General features: G+C 39.5%; 1 protein-coding gene across 1 annotated transcript; it reads right to left on the bottom strand.

Annotated features, from left to right (window-relative positions):
* Positions 1 to 1,214: 1,214 nt before the first annotated feature.
* LOC122840758 (acyl-coenzyme A thioesterase 11-like) lies at positions 1,215 to 25,752 on the bottom strand. The gene is made up of 17 exons (XM_044133370.1): positions 24,082 to 25,752; positions 22,004 to 22,191; positions 21,838 to 21,907; positions 21,705 to 21,765; positions 21,120 to 21,224; positions 18,858 to 18,993; positions 18,695 to 18,786; positions 18,510 to 18,571; positions 9,002 to 9,121; positions 8,715 to 8,853; positions 6,767 to 6,822; positions 6,504 to 6,570; positions 5,201 to 5,284; positions 4,970 to 5,103; positions 2,971 to 3,138; positions 2,756 to 2,882; positions 1,215 to 2,677 (listed from the first exon to the last, which is right to left on the bottom strand). Exons 2-17 carry the CDS (start codon positions 22,188 to 22,190, stop codon positions 2,474 to 2,476), a joined length of 1,812 nt encoding a protein of 603 aa, XP_043989305.1. The 5' UTR covers position 22,191; positions 24,082 to 25,752; the 3' UTR covers positions 1,215 to 2,473.
* Between the last annotated feature and the right edge of the window lie 457 nt (positions 25,753 to 26,209).

The raw sequence follows: 26,209 nt of genomic DNA, 5'->3' as shown, positions 1-26,209 counted from the left end.
CAATAGGGCAATATTTGTGGGCATGAGGATGAATTAAAAAATTATTTGGGGGCAAAATGGCACTCTGTCTCTCACTCTAGCGGAGCATCAGTTACAGTCTAATTTATGAAAAATCCAAAACTTTGGTTTGCTTAGAGACAAGTTGTGGACAAACTGTAAATTGTATCGACGAGCCGTCTTCACTTCTGAACAGAGCAAAGTGAAATTTGAATGGCATTTCTACGTGAATTAATGATGACACAGAAAATCCTCAAAAATAGGTTTTTATTTTTTTGTTTTTTTCCTCACTCCATTAACTTACATGGGCTTTTGGGGTGTCGTTTTTTGCAATTTGTCGCCATGTTACTCCGAATCCCACAAAAAGTAATAACTCCTTTCTCGAGATCGAGCTGCACGTTTTGATATCATTTGTTTGGGGGTGGGGGCACCGTTACGAGTTGCATTAACGGTGATGGAAGAAAAATAAAGACGTAAAGAGACTTTCTATTAGGTGTAGAATAGGTGCCTTCCAGTGCTCCCTATGCATTTCTATGGCAGGACCCAACAATATCTTTGTTATTCCGCACATATGTCCATGTGTGCATATGTTTTAATTTGTTTTACTTTTGTGTAACCAGGTTGTCGTGTTTTACAGATTTCTGCTCAGGTCCCTCTTGAAAATGAGATGTAAATCCTGATGGGGTTTCACCTGGTTAAATAAAGGAAATAAATGAAAAAATATTTCAATAATTTAACAGCAAAAGATTTTTCAATGGAATATGCTTATTTTGTTCATTTGTACTTTTGGATTAAAAAGCCATGACAGACCAAGAAACTGACTTGATTGCAAGGTGATTGAATCACACCATAAAAATGTTTTATTTATCTTATTCTTTTGAAAAGTGCCGTTACGACTCTCTGATTGAGACTATTTAGATTTTTGATCAAATTGAGACCGCTTAGAAAAATATACTTTTAATAGTATCAATTTTTTTCATGAATTCATTTGATGAAGTTTGTTTAGTAATTGCTACTAGTAAGAAACATTATTTTGTGTTGCAGTGTATTATGCCTAATAAACACTACCACAGGTAAAACTAAAAGATACATAAACTTCTACTTTACCTGAATTTCTCCTTTGCAGAACAATAAAAGTTGCTCCTAGTCTATTCTAAGTTCTTATTCTTTTTAATGATACACCAGTGTTAAAAATTTACACCGAGAACACAAAGTGAAAAAAAATGTTTTATTGATGTACCCCAGTACCTGAATCTGTACAGCAAACATCATCTCTCCTAAGAACTGTAATGTCATTTATGAAACATAATCAATCAATCAAACTTTATTTGTATAGCACATTTCAGCAGCAAGGCATTTCAAAGTGCTTTACATCAAATCAAACACAAAAATACAATGCAACATAGAATCAACAATAAAAACACAACATAGTCAGACTCCGTCAAATTTGCAATTGATTACGTTTCAAATAAAACTCTGAACAAGTGGGTTTTTAGTTGAGATTTAAAGGAAGTCAGTGTTTCAGCTGTTTTACAGTTTTCTGGAAGTTTGTTCCAGATTTTTGGTGCATAGATGCTGAATGCCACTTCTCCTCGTTTGGTTATGGTTCTGGGGATGCAGAGCAGAACCAGAACCAGAACCTGAGAGTTCTGGAAGGTTGATACAATAACAGCAGATATTTAATTTAAGTCTATTCTTTGAGCTACAGGGAGCCAGTGGAGGGACTTTAAAACTGGTGTTATGTGCTCTATCTTCCTGGTTTTAGTGAGAACGCGAGCAGCAGCATTCTGGATCAGCTGCAGCTGTTTGATTGATTTGTTGGACAGACCTGTGAAGACGCCGTTACAATAATCAATACGACTGAAGAGAAACACATGGATGAGTTTCTCTAGATCTGGCTGAGACATTAGTCCTTTAATCCTGGAAATGTTCTTCAGGTGATAGAAGGCCGACTTTGTAACTGTCTTTATGTGGCTCTGAAAGTTCAGGTCAGAGTCCATCACTACTCCCAGGTTTCTGGCCTGATCGCTGGTTTTTAGTTGTAATAACTGAAGCTGTGTACTGACTCTAGATCGTTCCTCTTTAGGTCCAAAAATAATAACTTCAGTTTTGTTTTTGTTCAGCTGGAGGAAGTTTTGGCACATCCACACATTTATCTGTTCTAAGCATCTGTTCAGTGATTGGATGGGTTCTGAGTCTCCTGGTGACATCGTAATGTAGATACATGTACATAAGTATGTTTAATACATTTTAATATAAGGAAACAAAAGAACAAAATCAATTTCCAACCTTTGTCAATAGCTTCAAGTATCAGTTTTATTCTTTGGTTTGCATCTCATCACAGCATTATTTTTAAAAAAAACAAAAAAAAAAAAAACATTTGTGTTTTCAGAAAACATCAGTGTGACGGTTCCATGTGTTAACCGTCACACTGATGATCTGGCCCATAAACTGGCCCATAAACTGGCCCTGCTGTCTACAGCGGAGTGCTGTGCATTACCCCTGACAGCAGATAGGTGGGGCTGTTGGTGTTTGCATCCTCAGAGGAGGTCGGCTGTCGGTTTCTGCTCAGGTACTGGCTGCAGGAGCAGAAGGTGTGATAAAAAGAGGAGGAGAGGCCTGCAATATCTGTGGAGATGTAAGGAAGGACCTCTGGAGACGCCTGGTTATAATAACTGATCTGGGGAAAAAGTAGAAACGTTAACTAAGGTTGGACCTAAAAAGACTTTCAAAGAGAAAAGATTAATAATAACCTCACCAATGACATGTTGTTGTTGGTCTCCAGTATGGTAAATCCAGCACACAGAACCTCTCCTCTGTTGTATCCTTCAAAGGGAGGATGGGTTGCCAGGGAGACTGAGCGCAGAGCAATGACATAAGGGTCTCTGAAGAAGGAAGACAAAGAGTGGCTGTCAGTCCTGCAGGACAGATGTGGGTCGACTTCAGGAGGACATGTCTATACATGCAACTGACCCATGGCCACAGGGCTTCCTTCTAGAGGCTAAAAGGATGAAATCCTGGAGAACACCTTCTCCACGATTGGTTGAGGTGGGGGACCCACCCGCAGCCTGATGCACTGATGGTGTCACCACACGATAAATAAAGTCATCATCATCAACACTGTGAATCAGCTCACATTTCCTGGTTTAGAAAAGATATACACAGATCATCAGGTAGAAATAATTATAGCCAGTGGTTTTTAAGAATGTGCTCATAAGTGGAGCTCACTTTTTGAAAACTTTGACCAGGACAGTGTTGTGTTTTATATTAGGAATGTGAGGGGAAACTCAGCTCACCCTCATGTCATTTCCCAGCAAAACAAAACTGTTTTTCAGCAGCCAACTTTGGGTTTTTCTTGTAGAAAGAACTGCAGCATTTTCCCTTGAGATGTGTGCTGAGAGACTGCTATGTGTGTAGCAGTTGTGATGCACATGCAGGGAGTTCTTGCCATCTCTGTGAGGATCCAGATTGGTAATACTTTTCTTTTTGTCTGCCCTTGCCACCTTTGGCTTCGCTTTATTAGTGGGAATAGAAACACATGCTCAAGCAACAACGCTCCACTTTTAGTTTGATTTGTTTCTGAGCAGGAGAACAGAGAAGCTACTTTCCCTTACACCATTTAGACGAATGAATAAATGTCATTTTGTCAGATAAAGTGCCTAAATATTTGATTTATTTAGTTATTTTTTTGTGTAGAGTCATTTAATTGACAACTTCACCTGTCAGTATCTGGCAGTTATTCTGTATTACTGTGATTTTGACTGTCCAATAAGATCTTAAAGAGCAAAAACAAAATAATGTCATGCCACATCCTGTCTACATTATATGGTAATAAATGGAATAAAGGGGAAAGTTGTTACTTCAAATTGGGTGCTATGTACTAAGTTTGAGAGATTTCATTTTGACCAGGCTGAAATGAATTTAGAAGTATTTTATGTAAAGGATGAACTGCTGCAACATAACATATATCTGTCTTAAAACGTCCTGAAGCTACATGCTGTTAGCTTGTGGTTTAGCGGTGAGTGTGATCTATGTTGATCTCTATGACAAAAATCATAACAAAATATCTGAATGTTAACAACAGTTGTTTAGTCTGCATGCTGAAGGGAGTGAAGGGAGTCTGCCATTTTCAGTATCAGTGAGGGATTTAATTTAGAGACTGTTGAAGCACAACGATGTAAGAAGTCCTGAAAAAGGAAACCATTTTCTACACCATGTTTTTAATTTCATTTCTACATCTTCTTATTTGTAGTTCTGAGAGAGATCAGAATTGGCCCTCGTTGTTATCAGAAGGTTAGGTCATTTTATTTATACAGCACCTTTTCAGAAAAAAGGCAGTTCAAAGTGCATTATTGATCATGAGTTTCATTAAAAGAGGCCAGAGTTTGACCACAAAATTCTGATCTGTGCATCTACAACAAGAACAAGTTCATCTGTAATCAGTGTTATTATTATTATTATTATTATTATTATTATTATTATTATTATTATTATTATTACTATGATGATTCCAAAAAGTGTTTTTTCTTTTTTCACATCACTTTAGGCTATCTTGTTTGTAATTTCTTATTTTCAATTCAGTTTATCATCAAAGCTCTTTTGTATTTAAGGATACATGATATTTCAACATCTTTTTCCACTGATTAATAATATTTCAGTTCCCTTACATTATGGACAAGTAGTGTGACCTTTGGCCAAACCAGAAACCAGAGTTCACCCTAAAGGTACATAGAATATGGCCTTTGGTCTAAGGAAGAAAAACTCAATACTGTATGTTCTTCATTGATTCAAGGCCGACCATGTTCACAAGTTAAGATTTATTCCTTCTAGATGGATTGTATGTTGGTGACACCTTTTAGCCAAAACACCAAAATTATGAGGAACTGCAGAAAATGACACTCACTGACAGAGATGTGGTGATGAATTATGACTTCTGTTAATGTGTCTGTACGTGTGTGTGTGGATGCATTACTTATAGTGCATGTCCCAACTTGTTCTGCTGCTTAGTTCAGCAAGCAAACAAAAGGCTCTGTGAGCAGGAACATCCACCTCCGCTTCCACCCTGAAACTCAACATGGACTTTTGCTCCAGGGTGTACAGACGGACCTAACAGAGGGGGAACCACACGGCTCAGTGTGTTGAAACATTGAAACAGGAAAGATAAACTCATCTCATTTCAAAAAATAAAAGCACTTCCTCAGACCTTATCTTTCTCTGTGCTCAGGCGCCAGTTCTTCCTAGCTGCCAGCATCTTCAGGGCGGACACATTGTTGTAGCTGAGATACACCTGCTCACAAAAACACACAGCACACCACAAACAGTGGCCAAATGAGTCAGTGTCTTGGTGTGAAATGTACTGAAACGTTGAGTAATGGTGCAAGCACACATTGCTACAGCCACTGGCTGAGTGATGCATCTGCATCATTAGTCAGCCGGCTGATTGTTCTGCTGTCACTTCTCCCCCTCACCATTACCCAGCAGCCACTGTCACAGGATCAAGTGGTTGATCTAAAAGTACTTTTCTACTTTTTGAAGAGATGAGTAAAGAGCATGTGTACTGTCACACCAATTCAGAGGATTTGCTTGGGAGTTGAAGAGGCCGATGTTATGGGGCTGCTGGACTCACCCCCTTCATTCCACTAAACAAGACAAAACTAATTTAAAGTGGAAGAATATCAAGAGATTTTGAACAATTTCAGTTTCAGTTTGGAGATGGTCCAAAGTGACATGGAGCACAAATAGGAGAGATGTTTGTAAAAGAAGATGACTGGCTGAACAGAGTCCTGATCTACACAAGACCTTTTTATTTAACCACAAAAAAGTGTTCCAGACAGGAAATCAGACATCTGAAAGATAACAACAATATAAAAGGAGTAATATTTCAGAATAATTTGAATAAACTGGATTAAAAATGGCATATTGATGGATGGATTATATGGAAGTTAAATTTAGCCATTTTGTTGTCTTTGAAGCAGCAGTTTTGAAAAAAAAAAAAAAAAAAGCTCAGGTGAAAATGAAAGACAGATCATATTTTCCCTTCTCTTCAGTATTGATTATCTGCAGCTCTTGCTGACATTTCCTTTATATTTTCTCTTCACAGAAGGATCACCTGACCTGGCGTTGGGTTTAGCATTAGCTAAGCTACTGCCAGTGACTGCATGTTCTTTTTTTCTCTTTCATATTCTTATTGATATTCTTACACATATTGACAGTATCCAATGCTGTGGTTAATATAATTACTTTTTTGAATATTTATTTTCCTTCATTTATTGTGAATAAATTAAATTGAAACTAAATTAAACAACAAACTTTCTAGAACTTTTGCCTCTGTGTCACTAAGCAGTTCAAGTGTTTCAGTTTGGGATTGGCTCCCATATTGAACTGTGATGAACACGTCTTACAGAAATGAGTGTCAGGTATTGTTGATGTCTGTAGAAAAGCACATTTCAGCCTGTGTGATGAGTGTTGTGTTATCTGCCTGGTTGTGTGTGAGTGGCTGAACTCACCTGGTTCCTGGGGTCCCATGGAACAGACAGAGGACCTTCACTCTGTTTGCGGGAGATGATGTACTTCCTGAAACACATTTTTTTCTGACATGAGACAGTGTGAACCCATTCGTAACATTATAATTCTGAAATTATAATGCAACTTATGGAAGTGTGTTCAAAGTGTCATGTTACACCGCAGAGATGAAAAATGTTTAATTTGTCATCGGAACATTAAAGTTCAAATAGAACTTTAACGATCGATCTGGAAAACAATCCTTCACCTGTCCAGGCGGATTTTTTTCCTGGCTGTTGCTTCTTGGAATCTTCTCTCACCTTCCTATAAATGAAGGATATATGCGCACGCACACGCACACACGCACACACACGCCCACGCACACAAAGGAGGTGAATAAACAACAAAAAAAACCTAAGATCTGCCTTCACACACTGGGCCAACTGCTGTGTTGTCATGATAATCATTGATACAATCTGATTATAGTAACTCATAACTCTAAGTGCTCAGGCAGCGAGAGCCTGAACTTCAAAGTTCTGAACTTCAAAAGGTTTATGATGGGTTGATATGTTGATTAGATATTTCACAACTAATCAGTTTACAGTTCTGAGTTTTGTTCATGCAGGCCATAAACATTACTAACAATATACAAGTTAACATACTGGAGGTTCAAATGTAATAGGGGTTCTGTTAAAAACTTGAAATGGAAACTTCAAAGAGTTAATAACTTCCAAAGTCAATATAAGGAAAACAGATTCACAGTTTTTCTCATTTCTCAAAACAAAATTGAACTTTTCAAAACTTCTTGTCTTCCTCAATCTTCAAGTCATTGTGCCACTTGTGCAATGATTTGTACCAGTGGCAAATTATTGCTGGTGCAATGATGTGTGCCAGTATGACACTTGTACTTCAAGTGTCATATTTTGTTTTCTTTGTGCCATTCTGACAATGGCTCCTATTTTTAGGAAATAGAACATTTCTTTACATTGCTTTGCACATAACATTCAAATTCATTTCCCTTTTAACTTCAATGTCTCTGCAGCCTCTATTAAACTGCCTACATGGTGTCAAAGAATGGTTACCTCTAAACCAGGGGTCTCAACCTCCAGTCCTCGAGGGCCGCTGTCCGGCAGTTTTTAGATGTGCCTTAGGTAAAAAACACTGGAACGAAATGTCTTCATGACCTCCTCCTTGTGTAGACCAGTTCTCTGCTGCAGCACCTGAATTATTCTATTCAGGTGCTGCAGCAGAGACACATCTAAAAGTTACAGGACAGCGGCCCTTGAGGACTGGAGTTTGAGACCCCTGGTCTAAACTGTCTGAACATGAAGGAAAACAACACTGACATGATGGTGCTTGGTGAGCAACCTCTTCCTAGACAAAGTGAATTCCTTGGCCCATGGCCACCTACTATCCATCACCCCACTGGCAGGAATCTCATTTAGGCAGTTCTGTTAAACTTGAAAAACAAATGTCCACTGTAGTCAAGACTTAGTTTTATACCAAATTGCCAAATCCTACATTCTTCCTAAAAGCCTGACAACTATTGTTCTTGCATTTATTACTTGCAGATTAGATTACTGCAATGCTTTATATTGCGGAATTAATCAATCAATCAATCATCAATCCATCACTTGGAGTTACTCCAAAACGCTGCTGCTCGTCTTTTAACAGGTACCAGAAGGCAGGACCTCCTCACTCCAGTTGAAAGGATTTACATTGGCTGCCTGTTCATTTTTGTATTGATGTTAGTGTTACTTACTCATAAAAGTTTGGCATCTAATTATCTAACTGTTCTCCTTAACTGTTACAATCCAAAAAGTCTCCGTCATGCTCTTAGTGCAGCTGATGAGCAGATTAAAACCCAGTAGAGATGGAGGCTTTGCCATTGCAGAAACACGACTCTGGAACCAGCTCCTTCATATTTGTGCTGCAGAGTTTGTACAGTTTTTTACAATCTCTCCTGTAAAGTCATTTCTCTGGTTTCAGTTTGAGTTCAATCAGGCCTGTTTGGTTGCACTGTCCTTTTGTTAAGTTCATTATTGTTTTTAATGTTGTTGCTTTTACCCTTTGTGAAGCACTTTGTAGATTTTAAATGTGCTTTAGAAATAAATTTGAAATTGAAATTGATGACCAATCAGTGTCAACAGAGTTTTACACACAAACAGTGAATAATTGTTGCTTTATGAGGTTAAGGTCCTGTATAGCTAACTCACCAGGGGTTCTGGTCGTATCCGGGGAAGAGTACATGGCTTCCCGCTGTCATCAAGAACCTCAAAGGTCATGAAGGCAGAGTTTATGTGCCGGTTAGGCCCCTCCTCCTGGTAGGCTTCTGCACGTACCCCCACCTCCAAACTGCAAGGAATTGTCTCATCTATCAGCCTACGAGTGTCTAACAGATGAGACTCTTGGAAAGAGTTCGGAGCTCTAAACTGTCTGCTAACCAAACGCAAGGTTCCCATTATCTGAGCTGACATTGTGCTGAAACAGAAGCCCTGGATACCTGTTTTTGAAGGCGTTGTTGACTATAGCCCTGAGCAGGAGTCTGTCTCCAACCTGGGAGGGTCCTCTGAAAGTGAACATGTCAATGGCCCGAAGAGTCGGATGAGCCTGGCACAGGCGGCTGGGTCAGCACAGGAAGAATAACAGAAACAGTCACATTAGAACATGAGCAAACCAAACTCTATCAGAGGGAAAAATAGATTAATCATATTCAAGCTAATAGGAAATATTTAATCCCCACATAACAATCACTTTAAAATGCTGTTAGTTGCCAATTTATTTCATGTTTTCATTATTTTGTCTTTTTTTTTTTTTCAAACACTTAGTTCAATGACAAACAAACTGTCCTATAAGCAAACAAAACTGGTTTTCATTATCTTAGGATTTTGGTTTTGCAATGTTCAAATGTTCTTCTGTAAAAATAAGCTTAAGTTTTAGTTTTAGCAGAAGATCCAGATCCTAATTAGTTGTTAGAAATCTAAACACATAATTGACGAAAAGGCTTCAGGCCTGAACAATGATGTGGAAGAACATTATTTTCTAACTAAATATGGAATTAGAGTGTACTGTTTGACATTTTCACAATGATTTCTTCTTAATGTATATCTGCCATGTGAGCTGCTGCTTCAGGTTTACATATTTTATACATCAAGAATGTCTGTAGATATTAAATATGCAAACAGGTCAGAAATGCAGTTTGTTCCATTTTTTAATTTTATTTTCCCATACCAATTAGAAAATAATAAAAGGAAGTTCCATGCTTTCTAAAAGTGAATAGCAACCCTGCTTTGTGAAACTTTTTCTATTTTTTTCTTCCACATAACTTTTCATGAATATGCTTGCATGCATAAGTCTATGAGCAGCCAGCTCCTTTAACAGTGACCTTTTGTGGCTTCACTTTCATGTGGACATTATCGCTGAGTGTTACTGAGTGTTACTGGGTGTTACTGGGTGTTACTGAGTGTTACTGGGTGTTACAGGGTGTTACTGGGCGTTACTGGGCGTTACTGGGTGTTACTGAGTGTTACTGGGCGTTACTGAGTTTTACTGGGTGTTACTGAGTGTTACTGGGTGTTACTGAGTGTTACTGGGTGTTACTGGGTGTTACTGGGTGTTACTGAGTGTTACTGGGTGTTACTGAGTGTTACTGGGTGTTACTAGGTGTTACTGGTTGTTACTGAGTGTTACTGGGTGTTACAGGGTGTTACTGGGCGTTACTGGGTGTTACTGGACGTTACTGAGTGTTACTGGGCGTTACTGGGCGTTACTGAGTGTTACTGGTTGTTACTGAGTTTTACTGGGTGTTACTGAGTGTTACTGGGTGTTACTAGGTGTTACTGGTTGTTACTGAGTTTTACTGGGTGTTACTGAGTGTTACTGGGTGTTACTGGGTGTTACAGGGTGTTACTGGGCGTTACTGGGTGTTACTGGACGTTACTGAGTGTTACTGGGCGTTACTGGGCGTTACTGAGTGTTACTGGTTGTTACTGAGTTTTACTGGGTGTTACTGAGTGTTACTGGGTGTTACTAGGTGTTACTGGTTGTTACTGAGTTTTACTGGGTGTTACTGAGTGTTACTGGGTGTTACTAGGTGTTACTGGTTGTTACTGAGTTTTACTGGGTGTTACTGTGTGTTACTGGGTGTTACTGAGTGTTACTGGGTGTTACTGAGTGTTACTGGTTGTTACTGAGTTTTACTGGGTGTTACTGAGTGTTACTGGGTGTTACTGTGTGTTACTGTGTGTTACTGAGTGTTACTGGGTGTTGTGGACAGGCGGAGCGTGGGATCACGTGGGGTTATTAGAAATTATAGATCACCTGTTGTGCACCTGGTGGGAAAATGAGTGGGTGATGGGGGAGGTTTTACTTTTGCTGACCGCCGCTGCCACCTTAAGCTATTATGATGTTTTTGTCCTTGATTACTGTCGGATCCGTTTATTTTTAGCCATGCCTTTTGGACACTTTTCTGTTTTTGGATGTTGATAAAATAAAACCCTTTTTAACTGCATCCTGCCTTGGAGTGTTGATCAGCTGGCGCGTCAACAAGATTTCCCCATTCAGCCGCTCAGCGACCTTATTTGATAGTCGCCTATATTGTCAGCAAAAAAAAACTAACGACAATGGAGTCGCACAGCTGGACGTTAAAGCGAGCCCACACACCACCGCCACTATAACTACGAAAGAGGATCGTTGACAGAGAAGTAGAAGACGACAGTGGTATGTAACCTGAATGTTTGGTGCTGCGTATTGCTCTTTTAACGCAGTTTGGTTCTGCCACGAGAAGCTGTTGTTGTGACACGCCCCCCGCTATGTTTTGCTCTGAGGCTGCGACATTTTGGTGTGCGAGTGTGTGCTGTGGCTCTGCGTATGTTCAATAAAGTTTAAGGAGTCGCTGTTGCCTACAAGCTTCTTTTCTTTTGGATTAAAATGAGTAGATCGTCTGCTGTATCAGCTGTTGAGAAACCTGAAAGGGATAAAAGAGCGATCGTTCTCACTGAAAAAGCTCTCGCAAATAAAATTGAAACGATCCAAACAGAGCGGAAAAAGTGTGTAAAGAAAACGAAAGGTGTAATATCATCTCTTAAAGAGCTAATGAAAGATGATAAAAATTATTCACAAGTAAAATCATTACTGGATGAGTTAACAAACCTGTTTAAAGAGGCCATTATATTGCATGAATCTTTGCTGCCTTTAATTCCGCTTGATGAGCAAGATAAACAAAATACATGGTTTTCAAGTATCACTAAATACAACAAAGAATTTATTGAGGATGTTGAAATATGGCTTTCTGAAACAAATAAATGCTCAAGCAGATCATCCTCTGACATGTTAAGGACACAGGAAACTCCATCAGGAGAAGAAGTGGAGGTTCAAGAACAAATGGAGCCTCAGTTACCTGCTAATCTCCAGCCTGACGTTCAAGATGATGTGTTGCCATCTGACAGCGTTTCAAATCAAGGAAGCAAGTCAAGCTCTAAAATATCATCAACATCATCTGCACGTCTCAGGGCAGAAGCTGAAATGGCTGCCTTGCTCACACGTCAAAATATGCTCAAAAAGAAAACATGCTATTGAAGAACAAGAGGAGCAACTTAGGAAAAGGAAAGAACAGCTTCAACTTGAAGCAGAAATAGCTGCAACTGCTGCAAAAGTAAATGTGCTGAAAACTGGATCTGCAGTGCAAAGCTCAACTTCAAGAAAATCCAATGGTATGGAATCCTATTTTAAAACAAAGGACAATATTGTTAAAACTCTTAATGCTAATACCTTTGTTCCACAGACAAAGAGAAATGCAATTAATGAAAATGCAGAGCTTCAAATAAAACCAGTGCAACAAATGTGACAAAGAAAAGGTTTGCACCTCTTCTTGGATCTTCTCATCCTGTAAACAGAACAATATCAAATATGCCTCTGCAGCAAGCTGCTCAGTCAGCAACCAATGAAAATCTGTTATCCATTATGGAGAAACAAAATGAATTAACTTGCATGTTGGTTCATCAACAAAGTCTCTCTTTACTACCCAAAAGAGATATTCAACCTTTTGATGGCAATCCCCTTTATTTTCAGGCTTTTATGCGCTCATTTGAACAGGTCATTGAATCAAAGACTGGTGATCCTGACGATTGCCTGCATTACCTCGCACAGTACACCAGGGGGCAGCCTAATGAACTTGTCAAAAGCTGTCAACATATGTCAGATGGTGGTGGATATGTAAAAGCAAAGACTATGCTGTATGAGCATTTTGGAAATGGACATGTTATTGCATCTGCTTATTTGAATAAAGTTCATTCGTGGCCATTGATTAAATCAGAAGACGGAAAAGCTCTTCAGGCATACTATTTGTTTTTACGTGGGTGTTGTAATGCAATGGAGGACATTCATGATCTTTCTGAATTAAACACACCTGCTAATATGCTTGCTGTGATTAAAAGATTGCCATATAAATTAAGAGATAAATGGCGAACAGTAGCATGTGACATCCTCGAGAAGCAGCATCGAAGAGCAACATTTATTGACATTGTTTTCTTTATTGAGCGTCAAGTCAAAATTATTACAGATCCTGTCTTTGGAAACTTAAGTGATGCTCCATCAATAAATTCATCAGCCAAGAGCATAGATGGAGGAAAACGTTTTTCTCGTCCAAGAATTACAGGAAATAGCTTTGGCATCACTACCTCTGCTGTTGAGAGAAATAATCCGTCAGAGTCTCAAGACCATCAGACTGATGTGAAGATTTGTTTGTTTTGCAGAGGTGAACACAAACTGGAATTATGCTCTCTGCTTGAAAAGAAACCTCATAATGAGAAGATTTCATTTCTTAGGAGAAATGGCGTCTGTTTTGGTTGCCTGTGTACAGGGCACATCAGCAAAGAATGCAGACAACGCCTTTCATGTAAAATCTGTGGTTTCAGACATGCAAGCATTCTCCATATTTATAACAAGAAGAAGAATGAAGTTCAATTTGATGCTGAAGCAGTCAAATCTCTTGAAACAGTTCAGACTAGTGGTCTTACTGGGGCCGGTGAGCAGGACTGCAAGCTTGCCATTGTGCCAGTCAAGGTGAAATCAAAGAAAGGTCAACGAATATTGGAAACATATGCCTTTTAGATCAAGGAAGTTCAGCATCCTTCTGTACAGTGGGTCTTTTGGATAAGCTGAATCTCATTGGGAGAAAAACAAAGATTCTCTTAGCACCATGGGACAAGAGAAAGTTGTGGACAGCTTCATTGTATCTGAACTTGAAATCGCTGGATTGGACAGCGACATGTATTATGACATGCCTGACCTCTTTACTCAGCACAAAATGCCTGTAGACCTGAGTAACATCCCAAAGCAACAAGATCTGGATATCTGGCCACACATGAAGCATGTTTATTTGCCAGAGATCAAAGCACAGGTGGAGCTTTTGATTGGCATGAACATGCCCAGAGCTCTAGAACCTTTGGAGGTCATTAGGAGAAGGTGATGGACCTTTTGCCACTAAAACTGTGCTCGGCTGGACAGTGAATGGGCCGATTGACCGAGAATTTTGGGAAAGAACGGATGGTCTGTCAACTGTCACCATGAACAGAATTTCTGCTGTTACACTGGATAACCTATGGAAACAACAATTCAAGATGGATTTTCCTGAGAACAGCCATGAGGAGCAGATGGGGCTGTCAAAGGAAGACTCAAGTTTTGGAGTTGACAAGCAAGACAGTAACCTTACTTGACGGACATTACAACATTGCATTGCCTTTGAGAGACCGAGACTTAAGAATGCCTGATAACCGCATAATTGCTGAACAACGTGCTTTAAGCTTAAAGAAAAGGTTAATCAGAGATAAAGACTTCCACAAAGACTACATTGCCTTCAAGGAAGATCTTCTATCCAAAGGTTATGCAAAAAGAGTGCCAATCACAGACTTGGAGCGCAGTGATGGAAAGGTTTGGTATATCCCTCACCATGGGGTGTACCATCCTACCAAGGGAAAGATTCGAATTGTCTTTGATTGTGCTGCGTCATTCCAAGGCATTTCTCTCAATGCACAGCTCCTGAGTGGCCCCGATTTAACAAATAGCCTGGTTGGCGTGCTGACTAGGTTCAGAAAAGAGCCTGTTGTTTTGATGTCTGACATTGAAGCCATGTTCCATCAGGTGCATGTGCCAGAGGAAGATGCTGACCTATTGAGGTTTCTGTGGTGGCCTGGTGGTGACTTTAATCAGAGCATGCAGGAGTACCGCATGGGTGTTCATTTATTTGGAGCAACATCATCTCCAAGTTGTGCTAACTACGCTCTGCGGAAATGTGCAGAAGACAACAAAGCAGATTTCAGCCAGCAGGTGATTGATACCATTTTGTATAGTTTCTATGTGGATGACTGTCTTGTCTCAATAGACACTGAAGAGGAAGCTATATCTCTTTATTCAGACCTTAGACTCATCTGCCAAGGTGGCTTCCACTTAACAAAGTGGATAAGTAATAATCAGCGTCTTGGCAGCAATACCTGAGGAAGAAAGAGCCAAAGAGGTTAAAAGCCTAGATCTTGATAGTGACATCTTGCCTGTTGAACGAGTATTGGGAGTATGGTGGTGTCTACAGTCAGATGCGTTCAAGTTCTGCATATCCATCCCAAACAGACCCTTGACCGAAGGGATCCTTGCCACTGTTAGCACCTTCTATGACCCCTTGGGTTTCTTAGCTCCTGTCATTTTCATAGCTAAAAGAATCCTTCAAGACCTGTGTCAGAAGGGAATAGGATGGGATGATGCTATTCCAGAAGCAGTTGCTCAAGAGTGGAAAAGCTGGCTGGAAGAATTGCAGCTGTTGGACAAACTCAGCATCAAAAGATGTTTGAAATCTACTGATTTTGGGAAAGCAATCACCGCTCAGTTACACCATTTTGCGGATGCGAGTGAGAAGGGGTATGTTGTTGTTACCTCCTGCTGCAGAACAGTTTTTCCCAAATGCACAGTTCCTTCATAATGGGGAAGTCCAGGGTGGCACCTTTAAAACCAGTCACAATTCCCCGTATGGAGTTGACGGCGGCTGTGTTGGCAGTTCGCATGGACATACTGTGGAGAAGAGAACTAAGGCTTCTCCTAGATTCAGTGTTTTGGACAGACAGCGCTTCTGTATTGAAATATCTCAATAACAAGACTTCCAGGTTCCGTGTTTTTGTGACGAATCGAGTGTCAGAGATTCTCAGTGCTTCTGGTGTCTCCCAGTGGAGATTTGTGAATACAACAAATAACCCCGCAGACATTGCCTCCAGGGGTATGAAGGTAGAATCATTTCTACATAATACTACATGGTTATCTGGTCCTGCATTCTTACACAGGCAGAGAAAGATTGGCCTGTAAACCCAGAAGACATACAGAAAATTCCACATGAAGACCCTGAAGTCAGTGTCTGCTTTTATTGGTGTTTTCCCTGCACAAGATGATGATCATCCTTTGATGTTTTTGATTCATCGTGCTTCATTTGGACTCGTCTTCTCAGAGTGATGGATTGGATTTTGAGATTCAAAGTTTATTTCAGAAGGATGATGTTTACGCACGGAAACGATGGAAACAGGTCCAATATATATCTGATCTGTTCTGGAAGAGATGGATTAAAGAATATCTGCCTCAACTTCAACAGCGTCAAAAGTGGATGAAGATTAGCAAACTTCGTTCCTGGAGATGTGGTCCTTATAATGGATGACTCTGCACCTCGTGGTTCCAGGATCATGGGAAGAATCACAGAAACTGTGCCAGACAAAAATGGACTTGTACGTCAGGTCAAGATTAAGACCCCAACCAGCCACTTATGTAGACCCATTACAAAGATATGCCTTCTTCAAGAGACCTCCGAACAATGAAAACAACACATTTGACTTAACTCAACTTTTGACTTAACCTTTTGACTTGACTTTACTACAACTAGATGTACATCGCAGACTGACTATGTTTAGGCTAAGTGCTGGTAACCTCTGGCCTATAACTGACTGACTATTGGACGGACAATTTTGAGGAAAAAGGAGAAAATGACTGTTTGACTATTTGAAAATGACTTTCATGGACTTTTTGAATGTGTTGTCTCAATGTGTGTTTAATGTAGTGTATATCTTGTGTTATGGTGTTATACATGTAATTATTACTGTGTAATGATGTAATAATTAGGGGCCGGAATGTTGTGGACAGGCGGAGCGTGGGATCACGTGGGGTTATTAGAAATTATAGATCACCTGTTGTGCACCTGGTGGGAAATGAGTGGGTGATGGGGGAGGTTTTACTTTTGCTGACCGCCGCCGCGCCGCCACCTTAAGCTATTATGGTGTTTTTGTCCTTGATTACTGTCGGATCCGTTTATTTTTAGCCATGCCTTTTGGACACTTTTCTGTTTTTGGATGTTGATAAAATAAAACCCTTTTTAACTGCATCCTGCCTTGGAGTGTTGATCAGCTGGCGCGTCAACAAGATTTCCCCATTCAGCCGCTCAGCGACCTTATTTGATAGTCGCCTATACTGGGTGTTACTGAGTGTTACTGGGTGTTACTGAGTGTTACTGGGTGTTACTGAGTTTTACTGGGTGTTACTGAGTGTTACTGGGTGTTACTGAGTGTTACTGGGTGTTACTGAGTGTTACTGGGTGTTACTGGGTGTTACTGAGTGTTACTGGGTGTTACTGAGTGTTACTGGGTGTTACTGGGCGTTACTGGGCGTTACTGTGTGGAGTGTTACTGGGTGTTACTGGGTGTTACTGGGTGTTACTGAGTGTTACTGGGTGTTACTGAGTGTTACTGGGTGTTACTGAGTGTTACTGGGTGTTACTGAGTGTTACTGGGTGTTACTGAGTTTTACTGGGTGTTACTGAGTGTTACTGGGTGTTACTGAGTGTTACTGGGTGTTACTGAGTTTTACTGGGTGTTACTGAGTGTTACTGGGTGTTACTGAGTTTTACTGGGTGTTACTGAGTGTTACTGGGTGTTACTGAGTTTTACTGAGTGTTACTGGGTGTTACTGAGTGTTACTGGGTGTTACTGGGTGTTACTGAGTTTTACTGGGTGTTACTGAGTGTTACTGGGTGTTACTGAGTGTTACTGGGTGTTACTGAGTGTTACTGGGTGTTACTGAGTGTTACTGGGTGTTACTGAGTGTTACTGGGTGTTACTGAGTGTTACTGGGTGTTACTGAGTGTTACTGGGTGTTACTGGGTGTTACTGGGTGTTACTGAGTGTTACTGGGTGTTACTGGGTGTTACTGAGTTTTACTGGATGTTACTGAGTGTTACTGGGTGTTACTGAGTGTTACTGGGTGTTACTGAGTTTTACTGGGTGTTACTGAGTGTTACTGGGTGTTACTGAGTTTTACTGGGTGTTACTGAGTGTTAGTGAGTGTTACTGGGTGTTACTGAGTGTTACTGGGTGTTACTGAGTTTTACTGGGTGTTACTGAGTGTTACTGAGTTACTGAGTTTTACTGCGTTACTGAGTGTTACTGGGTGTTACTGAGTTTTACTGGGTGTTACTGAGTGTTAGTGAGTGTTACTGGGTGTTACTGAGTGTTACTGGGTGTTACTGAGTTTTACTGGGTGTTACTGAGTGTTACTGGGTGTTACTGAGTGTTACTGGGTGTTACTGAGTTTTACTGGGTGTTACTGAGTGTTACTGGGTGTTACTGAGTGTTACTGGGTGTTACTGAGTGTTACTGGGTGTTACTGAGTGTTACTGGGTGTTACTGAGTGTTACTGGGTGTTACTGGGTGTTACTGAGTGTTACTGGGTGTTACTGGCAACTCATCAGTTCAGCCTTTGGCATGAACAGCACCAACGTTTTTACTGGCCTTGTGTTACATCCTCATTTTCTGAGTGTATATAATGTGGGCTGTTGACCATGTTGATCATTTGTAGTTTCTCTACATCATTGTTAGATATAATTGTCAAACTATTGCATCAAACAATAGTTTGACCATTTCCATCAAACTAAAAATGCTAATTTCTATAAACACAAACATGAAAAAAAGCAACGATTCAAAGTGAGGAGTTACCTGGCAGCAATTGTTGCCACGTTCACCATCCAGGCCATTATCTGTCCTCCAAATGTATTCACCTGAATACAGATGAATTACAGTCAATGATGTCTCTACTTTCACATGACAAATGTTCCCTGGAAGAAGGCTAACATTGACCATTCTTCCCTTTACAGCTGGAGAAACAAAAGTACATGAATAACCTGGTGGTTTGCATGTGGAGGCAGAACCAGTTCAACACTCTCCACCCTGGTCTTCTCTGCTGCCACCCCGCTACACACTGCAGAGCTGTCAGCTGGTACAGAGAGACACGCTCAAACAACACTTCTACACTTCTGGCCCGACGGCGCCGTGCATCACACCCACCCTCCTCCACAGAGCCACTGAACAGAAGTTCTTTGATGATGTCGCCGTGCAGCATCCGGACCCGTCTTCGCTCGGCTGCCACGCTGTACTCCACATGCTCCGTCTGCGTCTGAGGAACAACTGGCCTCAGCGTCACCTGTGAAGAAACATATTCTAGACTTTTAACATCCTCACTAATACACAGGCAGAGCTTAGCAGCACCAAAACATCACTCATCTGCAGTGATGTCCAGTTTTAAAACCACACTTTCTTCAGAATTACTGGAGACTGTCTAGCAATATTTATCCTCTTCCTTATATATACAGTATATATATATATATATATATATATATATATATATATATATATATATATATATATATATATATATATATATATATATATATTACATATTATATTATATTACGTGTAACTACAATGTTCTCTGTGGTAAATTTGGTCCAGAACCAGCCTCTAAATAAAACAGTAAAGACCATTTAAAGACTTTTTTTAACCAGCTACAAGAGGCCAGACTTCATTCTCAAGTCAATTGCCGTTCTTATTCAGATGGCAATTTGTAATGCAAATTATTATGCTTAGCAATTTTTTGCAATGGGCAATGTAGTACTTAATTTAGAATTATTTTTGTCATATTAGGAATGGAAATTGTGTGCAGCATTGGCTTTATTTATTTGAAGATCACGTTTCAGTTGTTTAGTACAAAATGTTGAATGTGTGCAAAATATTTGGATAAATAATGGATTAGACTGATCCTGGTCCTTAGCCTTGTTAATTACTCTTTTTGCTCTTTTTTGAAGTTTGATTAGTGACTAGGGTTGGGCTGTTTCTGTGTTTGTGAACAGAAAGGTGTTTGGTACTGAAACTATGATAAACCCTGACTCATAATGTCTGCTTTTCCATAGATGGACATTCATTCTTGTATGTAGAAGAACATTCATGTCCATTCTTGTAGAATAAAGGCCAACAGCTGCAAAACGTTCAGATAAAAATAATGGTAATACAATGTCAAAATATGAATTTCAAATAAATTTCAGGTTAATGACAAATAGAGAACTAGTGATTAACCTGACCTTCTACCTTGATGATAAACTGGTTTTAGGTTTATTAAGGCTATGAATTTAGTAAAATGCTCTTCACATGACTGGAAATGTCATTTGAATGCTAATGTTCTGAAATTGGCTTTGAGTAGATTTTATTTGAATTTCCGGGGGAACAGACCCCACTAGGACTATGTCACTCTACAGCTGCTTGTGTCACATTAATACATTAATGTTAGCAGATGTTGGCAGCCATGATGTAGTCTTCAGATTCTGTTTCACATATTTACTGCTCTGGAAAAAAATAATCAGTTCTCTGATTTTACTCTTTATAGGTATGTGTTTAAGTAAAATGAACATTGCTGAACTACTGACAACATGTCTCTGAAATTCCAAGCACAAACTTAGTATCTATTTTCAGAAAAAAGAGAAAAGGTCAAAATAACAAAACTGATGAAGTGCTTTCAGACCTCAAACAATGCAAAAAAAAAAAGTTTCTATTCATTTAGAAACAACAAAACTAATGTTTAACTCAGGAAGAGTTCAGAGATCAATATTTGGTGAAATAACCAGGAAGTTTTCAAAAGGGTTCAGTGCAGTGGTCTCTTAATTTTTTTCCCAGAGCTGTATGTAGTTATCAGTTTTAGTTAGATAAAACTATTTCATTTCGTATATGAATGTATGTAAATTAGCAGTGACGTTTAGAAAAATGCACCAACAAATGGGTAGGTGACCAACATTAGTCAAACAATTTAAGTTAAGAATGAACATCATAAATCAAATCCAACAAACTGCATCCACAGTAAAGCAACATACTTTCAACATTGGTGTTGAATAAAGGATTCACTATTTGGGAATTGTTTAAAATTTGAGTTCAAATATCCCTTCATGACATTTTGGAAGATTTGATCGCTTCTCTTTTATTCATAGTTATACCTTTTAACATGCTTCACATCTTTTCATTTAAATATTTTGTTATTCTGATTTTTTAGGATGATTTTTCAAAAGCCTGATTGTTTTATTCCTTCCCCTGCTGACCTTACTTATTGTGTGGTCCTGTCCCAATAATTACAGCACATGTCCAAATAATACTTACAATTAACCAATTTTATATTAGGAGAGTATGCATTAGCATTAGCATTAGCGCGGCAGCTAAGTTTAATCCTTTGTCCTAAGGCAAGGAGACTCAAAAAGTATTTGGCACGCAGTTCTGACCCACACGTACTTTTTGTCCAGTATTGGTTCGTTGGGTCACAAAGGTGGCGTAGGAATGGCACACCCTCCAGTGGCGATCAGAGAACAGGTCTTCACAGCTCACATGGATCCCCACCTGGGCCAGCACACACAGGAGAAAGTCACACTCTTGACATGTAAAGCAGGTGTAGATGTAGGTGTACAGTGGGCTACTTGAATCCCACTGAGATTTAACATGCTTCTCCAGTGTGGCAAGAGGAGTTTTCCAGAGGTTCCACAGTTCCAAACACTTGATGGCAGCTGTTGCTGCTAAAGGTGGAACAGCCGGTTTTTAACGGTAGGGGACATTTAGGACCAGCCTGCTTTGGCTTTGTTTGTCTGACTCAATCAAATCATCATTTCTGATTACAGATTATCTTTGTGTAAAGTTCTGGAACATTTAAATGTAAAAAAACAGAAAAGTCAAATGTTGTCCCTATTTTGTTATTAATATTTTACTTTTCATGAAATCAAAGCACTGCATTTGTGACACTTGAAACGTGATCAGTGCTTCAAAATTATTCCTCATCGTTAGGATTAGATATTAGCACTGTTTGCACAGTTCAGCTTCACTGACCTCCATGCTGGTGTTGAAGGCTCTGTTGACCTTTGCCCTGATATTCACCACCTGACCCATGCTGAGGACATGGAGCAGACGGATCAGTACTTTATGTCACATTATTCTGATGCACACATGGCCTTCCTGTTACCTGATGGTGTGTTCAAAGTGGATGTCATCCATGGAGGCGGTGACACAGAGACTTCCAGCATGCCTCTCAGCTGCTCACATGAAACAAGAGTCATTTCCTGTCGGGATTAGCTTTGCTGACAACAAGAAATGTCGTTTCCAGAAACTCTTCTAACAGCATAGCACACCTGAGAGGCAGGCGGTGGAGTCCATCCATTTCAGCAGCTGTCCCACACTCAGCTCCTTCCGATGGTTACAGTGGCAGGGCATGACTATCTGACTCATCTTCACCTCTGTAGGGTTAACACTGCCCTCTTCATCTTCCTCCTCCTCTTCATCCTCTTCCTTAAGGTCATCCAATACCTGGGAAATCATCCTCAAAGATAAAGAACATAGTTACAACCAAGAATGCACCAATTGCAGTTTTCTGGACAATCACTGATCACCAATCTTTTAAAAGCCTGACCGGCTGTTCAGATTTTGGCTGATATCAATTTTTGTTTTTGTCTGAAAAGTTGCTAAACCTGAACATTCCATAGAGTTTGTTCATTTAATACAAAGACTTTGCTAGATATTGCAAAAATCAGTTTAATACACATTTTGTAATTTGCATTTTGCAGCAAGAAGGTCCTGGGTTCAATTCCTGGCCTGGGGTCTTTCTGCATGGACTTGTTCTCCCTGTGCACCTGGTACTCCGGCTTCCTCCCACAGTCCAAAAAGATGACTGTCAGGGTAATTGGTCTCTCTAAATTCTCCATAGGTCTGTGTGTGTGTGTGTGTGTGTGTGTGTGTGCGTGTGTGTGTGTGTGTGCGTGTGCGTGTGCGTGTGTGTGTGTGTGTGTGTGTGTGTGTGTGTGCGTGTGTGTGTGTGTGTGTGTGTCCCTTCTGTCTCTGTGTTGCCCTGCAACAGACTGGTGACCTGTCCAGGTGACCCCGGCCTCTCACCCAAAATGTCTTGCTGGAGAGGCACCAGCACCTCCCAACCCCACTAGGGATAAGGGTGTAAGAAAATGGATGGATGGTGCACACTGTAAAATATGTTTGTTTTTTTATTTTAGAATTTAAAAAAGCTTTATTTAATTTATTTTGTACTTGGCTTGTGCTGCCTCCCTTTTGTTATGCAGGATCAGCTGTGACAGAACATCCTCCTGATTGGCTGCTTGGAGGCTGCAGGACAGCAGCCACCCCATTGGACCCTATAAAAGGCTCCTGAAGTCATTCCTCCTGTGGGGCAGTTAGTAGGAAGAGGTTTTGTTAAGCTGTTCTTCACCTTTGGTGTTTACAACTGCTTTGGGCAGTTTTGAACTATTTTCTTCTTGCTTGTTCTGCTGAGCAGTTTGACTCTGCTCAAGATTGACCTTCCATAAGCTAGAAGCTGGTGTTTGGGAGGCTTGGTGCTCCCTTTGTGTCCTTTCTTTTGGGATGTTTTGAGTTTACTTTAGACTGACTTGTTTGAACATTTTGCAATTTAATTTGCACTTAACATTCTTGAATTTGTTAGTCCTTTTGTTTTAATTGGGTTAAGTTGTATTGTGTTTTGGTTTTGTGAAACCATCTTTTGTAATAAAAAAAATTACATTCCACTTGTTTTCTCTGGACACATCTTCACGTTACCGCCCATGAACCCTAGACCTTGGGGGTATTACTTCATGTTTTAAGTTTATGTAGATTTCCCCTAGGTCTGGGGCCGGTAACATTTACATGACAGGCAGCTTAAACATATGTATAAATGGCTTTGTTAGTCAACTGTTAGGCGTTTCCGTGATAAATAGATGTTATCGATACTATGTGAGATTAAAGCCGTGTAACTACAGTGTAATATTAGTGTATGTTAAGCATCTCCTATCATTTCAGGTTCACAGTGACCTGCGCAGTTCGGTGGACACATTGTGACTCTGCTGCATTTGATAAAGTCATACAAAGGATTAATACGCAAAAAAGTTTGCGGTGATCTGTCTGTGTTTTATTTAATTCTAATAAAACCTGTTTCCCCTGTCTGACACTGGGAATGCGCTAACGTGAGAAGGGATGTTTACGGGAAAAATAATAATACGGGAGCACGGCGGGAAACGGGGTTAGAAAACGGTAGTTTCCCGACCAGAACGGGAGACTTGACAGGTCTGCTCAGTAAAAGGTTAACCTCAGCAACAGATTTTTAAAGTAAGATATCATATCTTTTCGACGGCTTAACGTAGCCGACATAATATATGACTTATTGATCTGCCTTTATAACTCACCATATCACAACACAACATTCTCTTCTTACCTTGTTTAGCTGCCAGTCTGACTCTGTTACCGCTGTTATAGATTAACTGGTGGCTAAAATAACTGGTTGAAATCTATGTGCGCCGCATTTGTTTCTAAATTGTAGGTGACTGCATCAATGCCTGTTGAAAAATGCTAACTATGTGACAAAACCGTTTGCAAAACTTTACTATAAATCTCATTTGAAGCAAACATGTTCAATGTTCCATGTGAAAATTATGTTTTTAAACAAGTTTCTACAGAGAGTGTTCAGTGCGCTTCGAAAACACTGTATTGGAGCAAAACCCATGAGTAACACAATCCCATTCACATTCAGGTTCACCATTTATCATGAGATATCATAATTTCATCTCATGAACAGCCACAATGTAAACCCAAGTGGAAGGTATCTGCTTGTTGTAACCATCACTGATCAGAAAAACAATGGAATTGACTCTCTAGTTCCTGTAATGGGATTTATTAACCCTTCTAGCCTAGTATGTGTTTTTGGATCAGATCCTGCAATGCAACCGCACTGTTTCTGAACTTTGTTCATTGTTTAGCGACACTACCCACAGTAAGTGTCGCTGAACAATGAGGTTGCTTACTAAATATCATCATATTTAGTACAATTTAAATCATATATCTGATGGTGTTGCTTTACGTAGAATTTACGTGTCCAAATAGAGAGGAATGATTCATATCTACAGTATTTATCTGTGTGTTCTCTACTGGGAAACAGTTCGCACGCTGGTGACGAAGGGAAACAAATTTAAAAACAAAATGAGCCGCATTAAGATTAACTAGTGACAGTAAAACGGGGTCCTCAACGCAGATGTTTGTAAAACAAAAAATTGGTGGCTGTGTCGTTACCTGATCAAAACGCGACAAACGTAAATAAACGTATTAGAAAATGTCTTTCTCTATGATCTCTTCAAAACAATAATAATTCTTTGTATGTGAAGAAATATTCAAGAATATATTGAAATATAACCAAAACATACCTCACTTCAAGAGGAGACCGTGCTAAACTGTAACAATTTGTACTATCACCCAGCATTTAGAGTACTGACGATTATTTTACATCTTCTCGGTCTTATATTGACTGACATGTTCTGCAAACATGTCAATAAATGTAAACAATTCCTTACTCATTTAATGAAAGCCACAGTATTTCGTTTGCACCTTAACTGGGCTGCAGACGCAAAGCTGTGAAATGTAGTAATTTCACAATATCCTTACAGTTAAAAGTTTGGCTGGCAAACCAGTTAAACGATATTACCTCCAAAACGTTGTCAGCAAGTGAATATCATTTTTTTAGACAATAAAATAAAGTGGTCCAAAACTTGAATTAGACGACAGTGATAACTAAAATTGTACCACCGATCGCTGAGTTCCACTAAACTATATCGACCAATAATACCTACCTGTTATTGATTCTGATATAACGGTGACACTTTCAGAATCTCAGTTTGAATGAAGATTTTAACCCTCTTCCAATGTAAAAGTAAATAAGACAATTGTTTTTTTTCAGCGTTGTTAGAGTCATTTGATGAAAACAAAAAAGATGTTTAGTTAAATTACAAGAAAAAATATCAACAATAATGAAGAAATGACTGCCACATAAATCTGCGGTAGCCATGTCTTCTGTAAGTGAACTAGGAAATAAATTATATCATGTTACAAAAACAGTGTTTAAAAAGATTTCGATATAGTTTCTGTGGATATCTAATTGAAATATCTACAATATGAGGGCTATGTGGAAAGACAACTTAGCCAGTCGATCTTTTTAATTATTTTATTTTAAATTCCCTGGACATTTATGTCAGCTTTCAGGGATTAGTATTTGCTTTGATATCTGTTTATCCCATCTTGGAATCTATTTCGATCTTCCTTTGACGAGTTTGAACCTCTGAAGCAACACAGGAAACGTTCTGCGTAATTAACATTTTGGTGATTTTGTAGATTAATGTAAAAAAAAAAAAAAAAGGCAACATACCATGTTAGACCAATAAAAGTCTTTCTAATAAGTTATTCCCGAGATCTTAGAGTGGGGGTCTTACGGCGTCGTATAGCGTTTTTGCAAAAATTTGTAGTCTTTTCAAGTTTATTGCATTGTTTACTTCCTGGTTCACTAAAGGGGTCCTAAA

The sequence above is a fragment of the Gambusia affinis genome, linkage group LG12 (genome assembly GCF_019740435.1).
Source record: "Gambusia affinis linkage group LG12, SWU_Gaff_1.0, whole genome shotgun sequence".
Classification (NCBI taxonomy): Eukaryota; Metazoa; Chordata; class Actinopteri; order Cyprinodontiformes; family Poeciliidae; genus Gambusia; species Gambusia affinis.
This window is presented reverse-complemented; position numbering and strand designations above follow the sequence as displayed.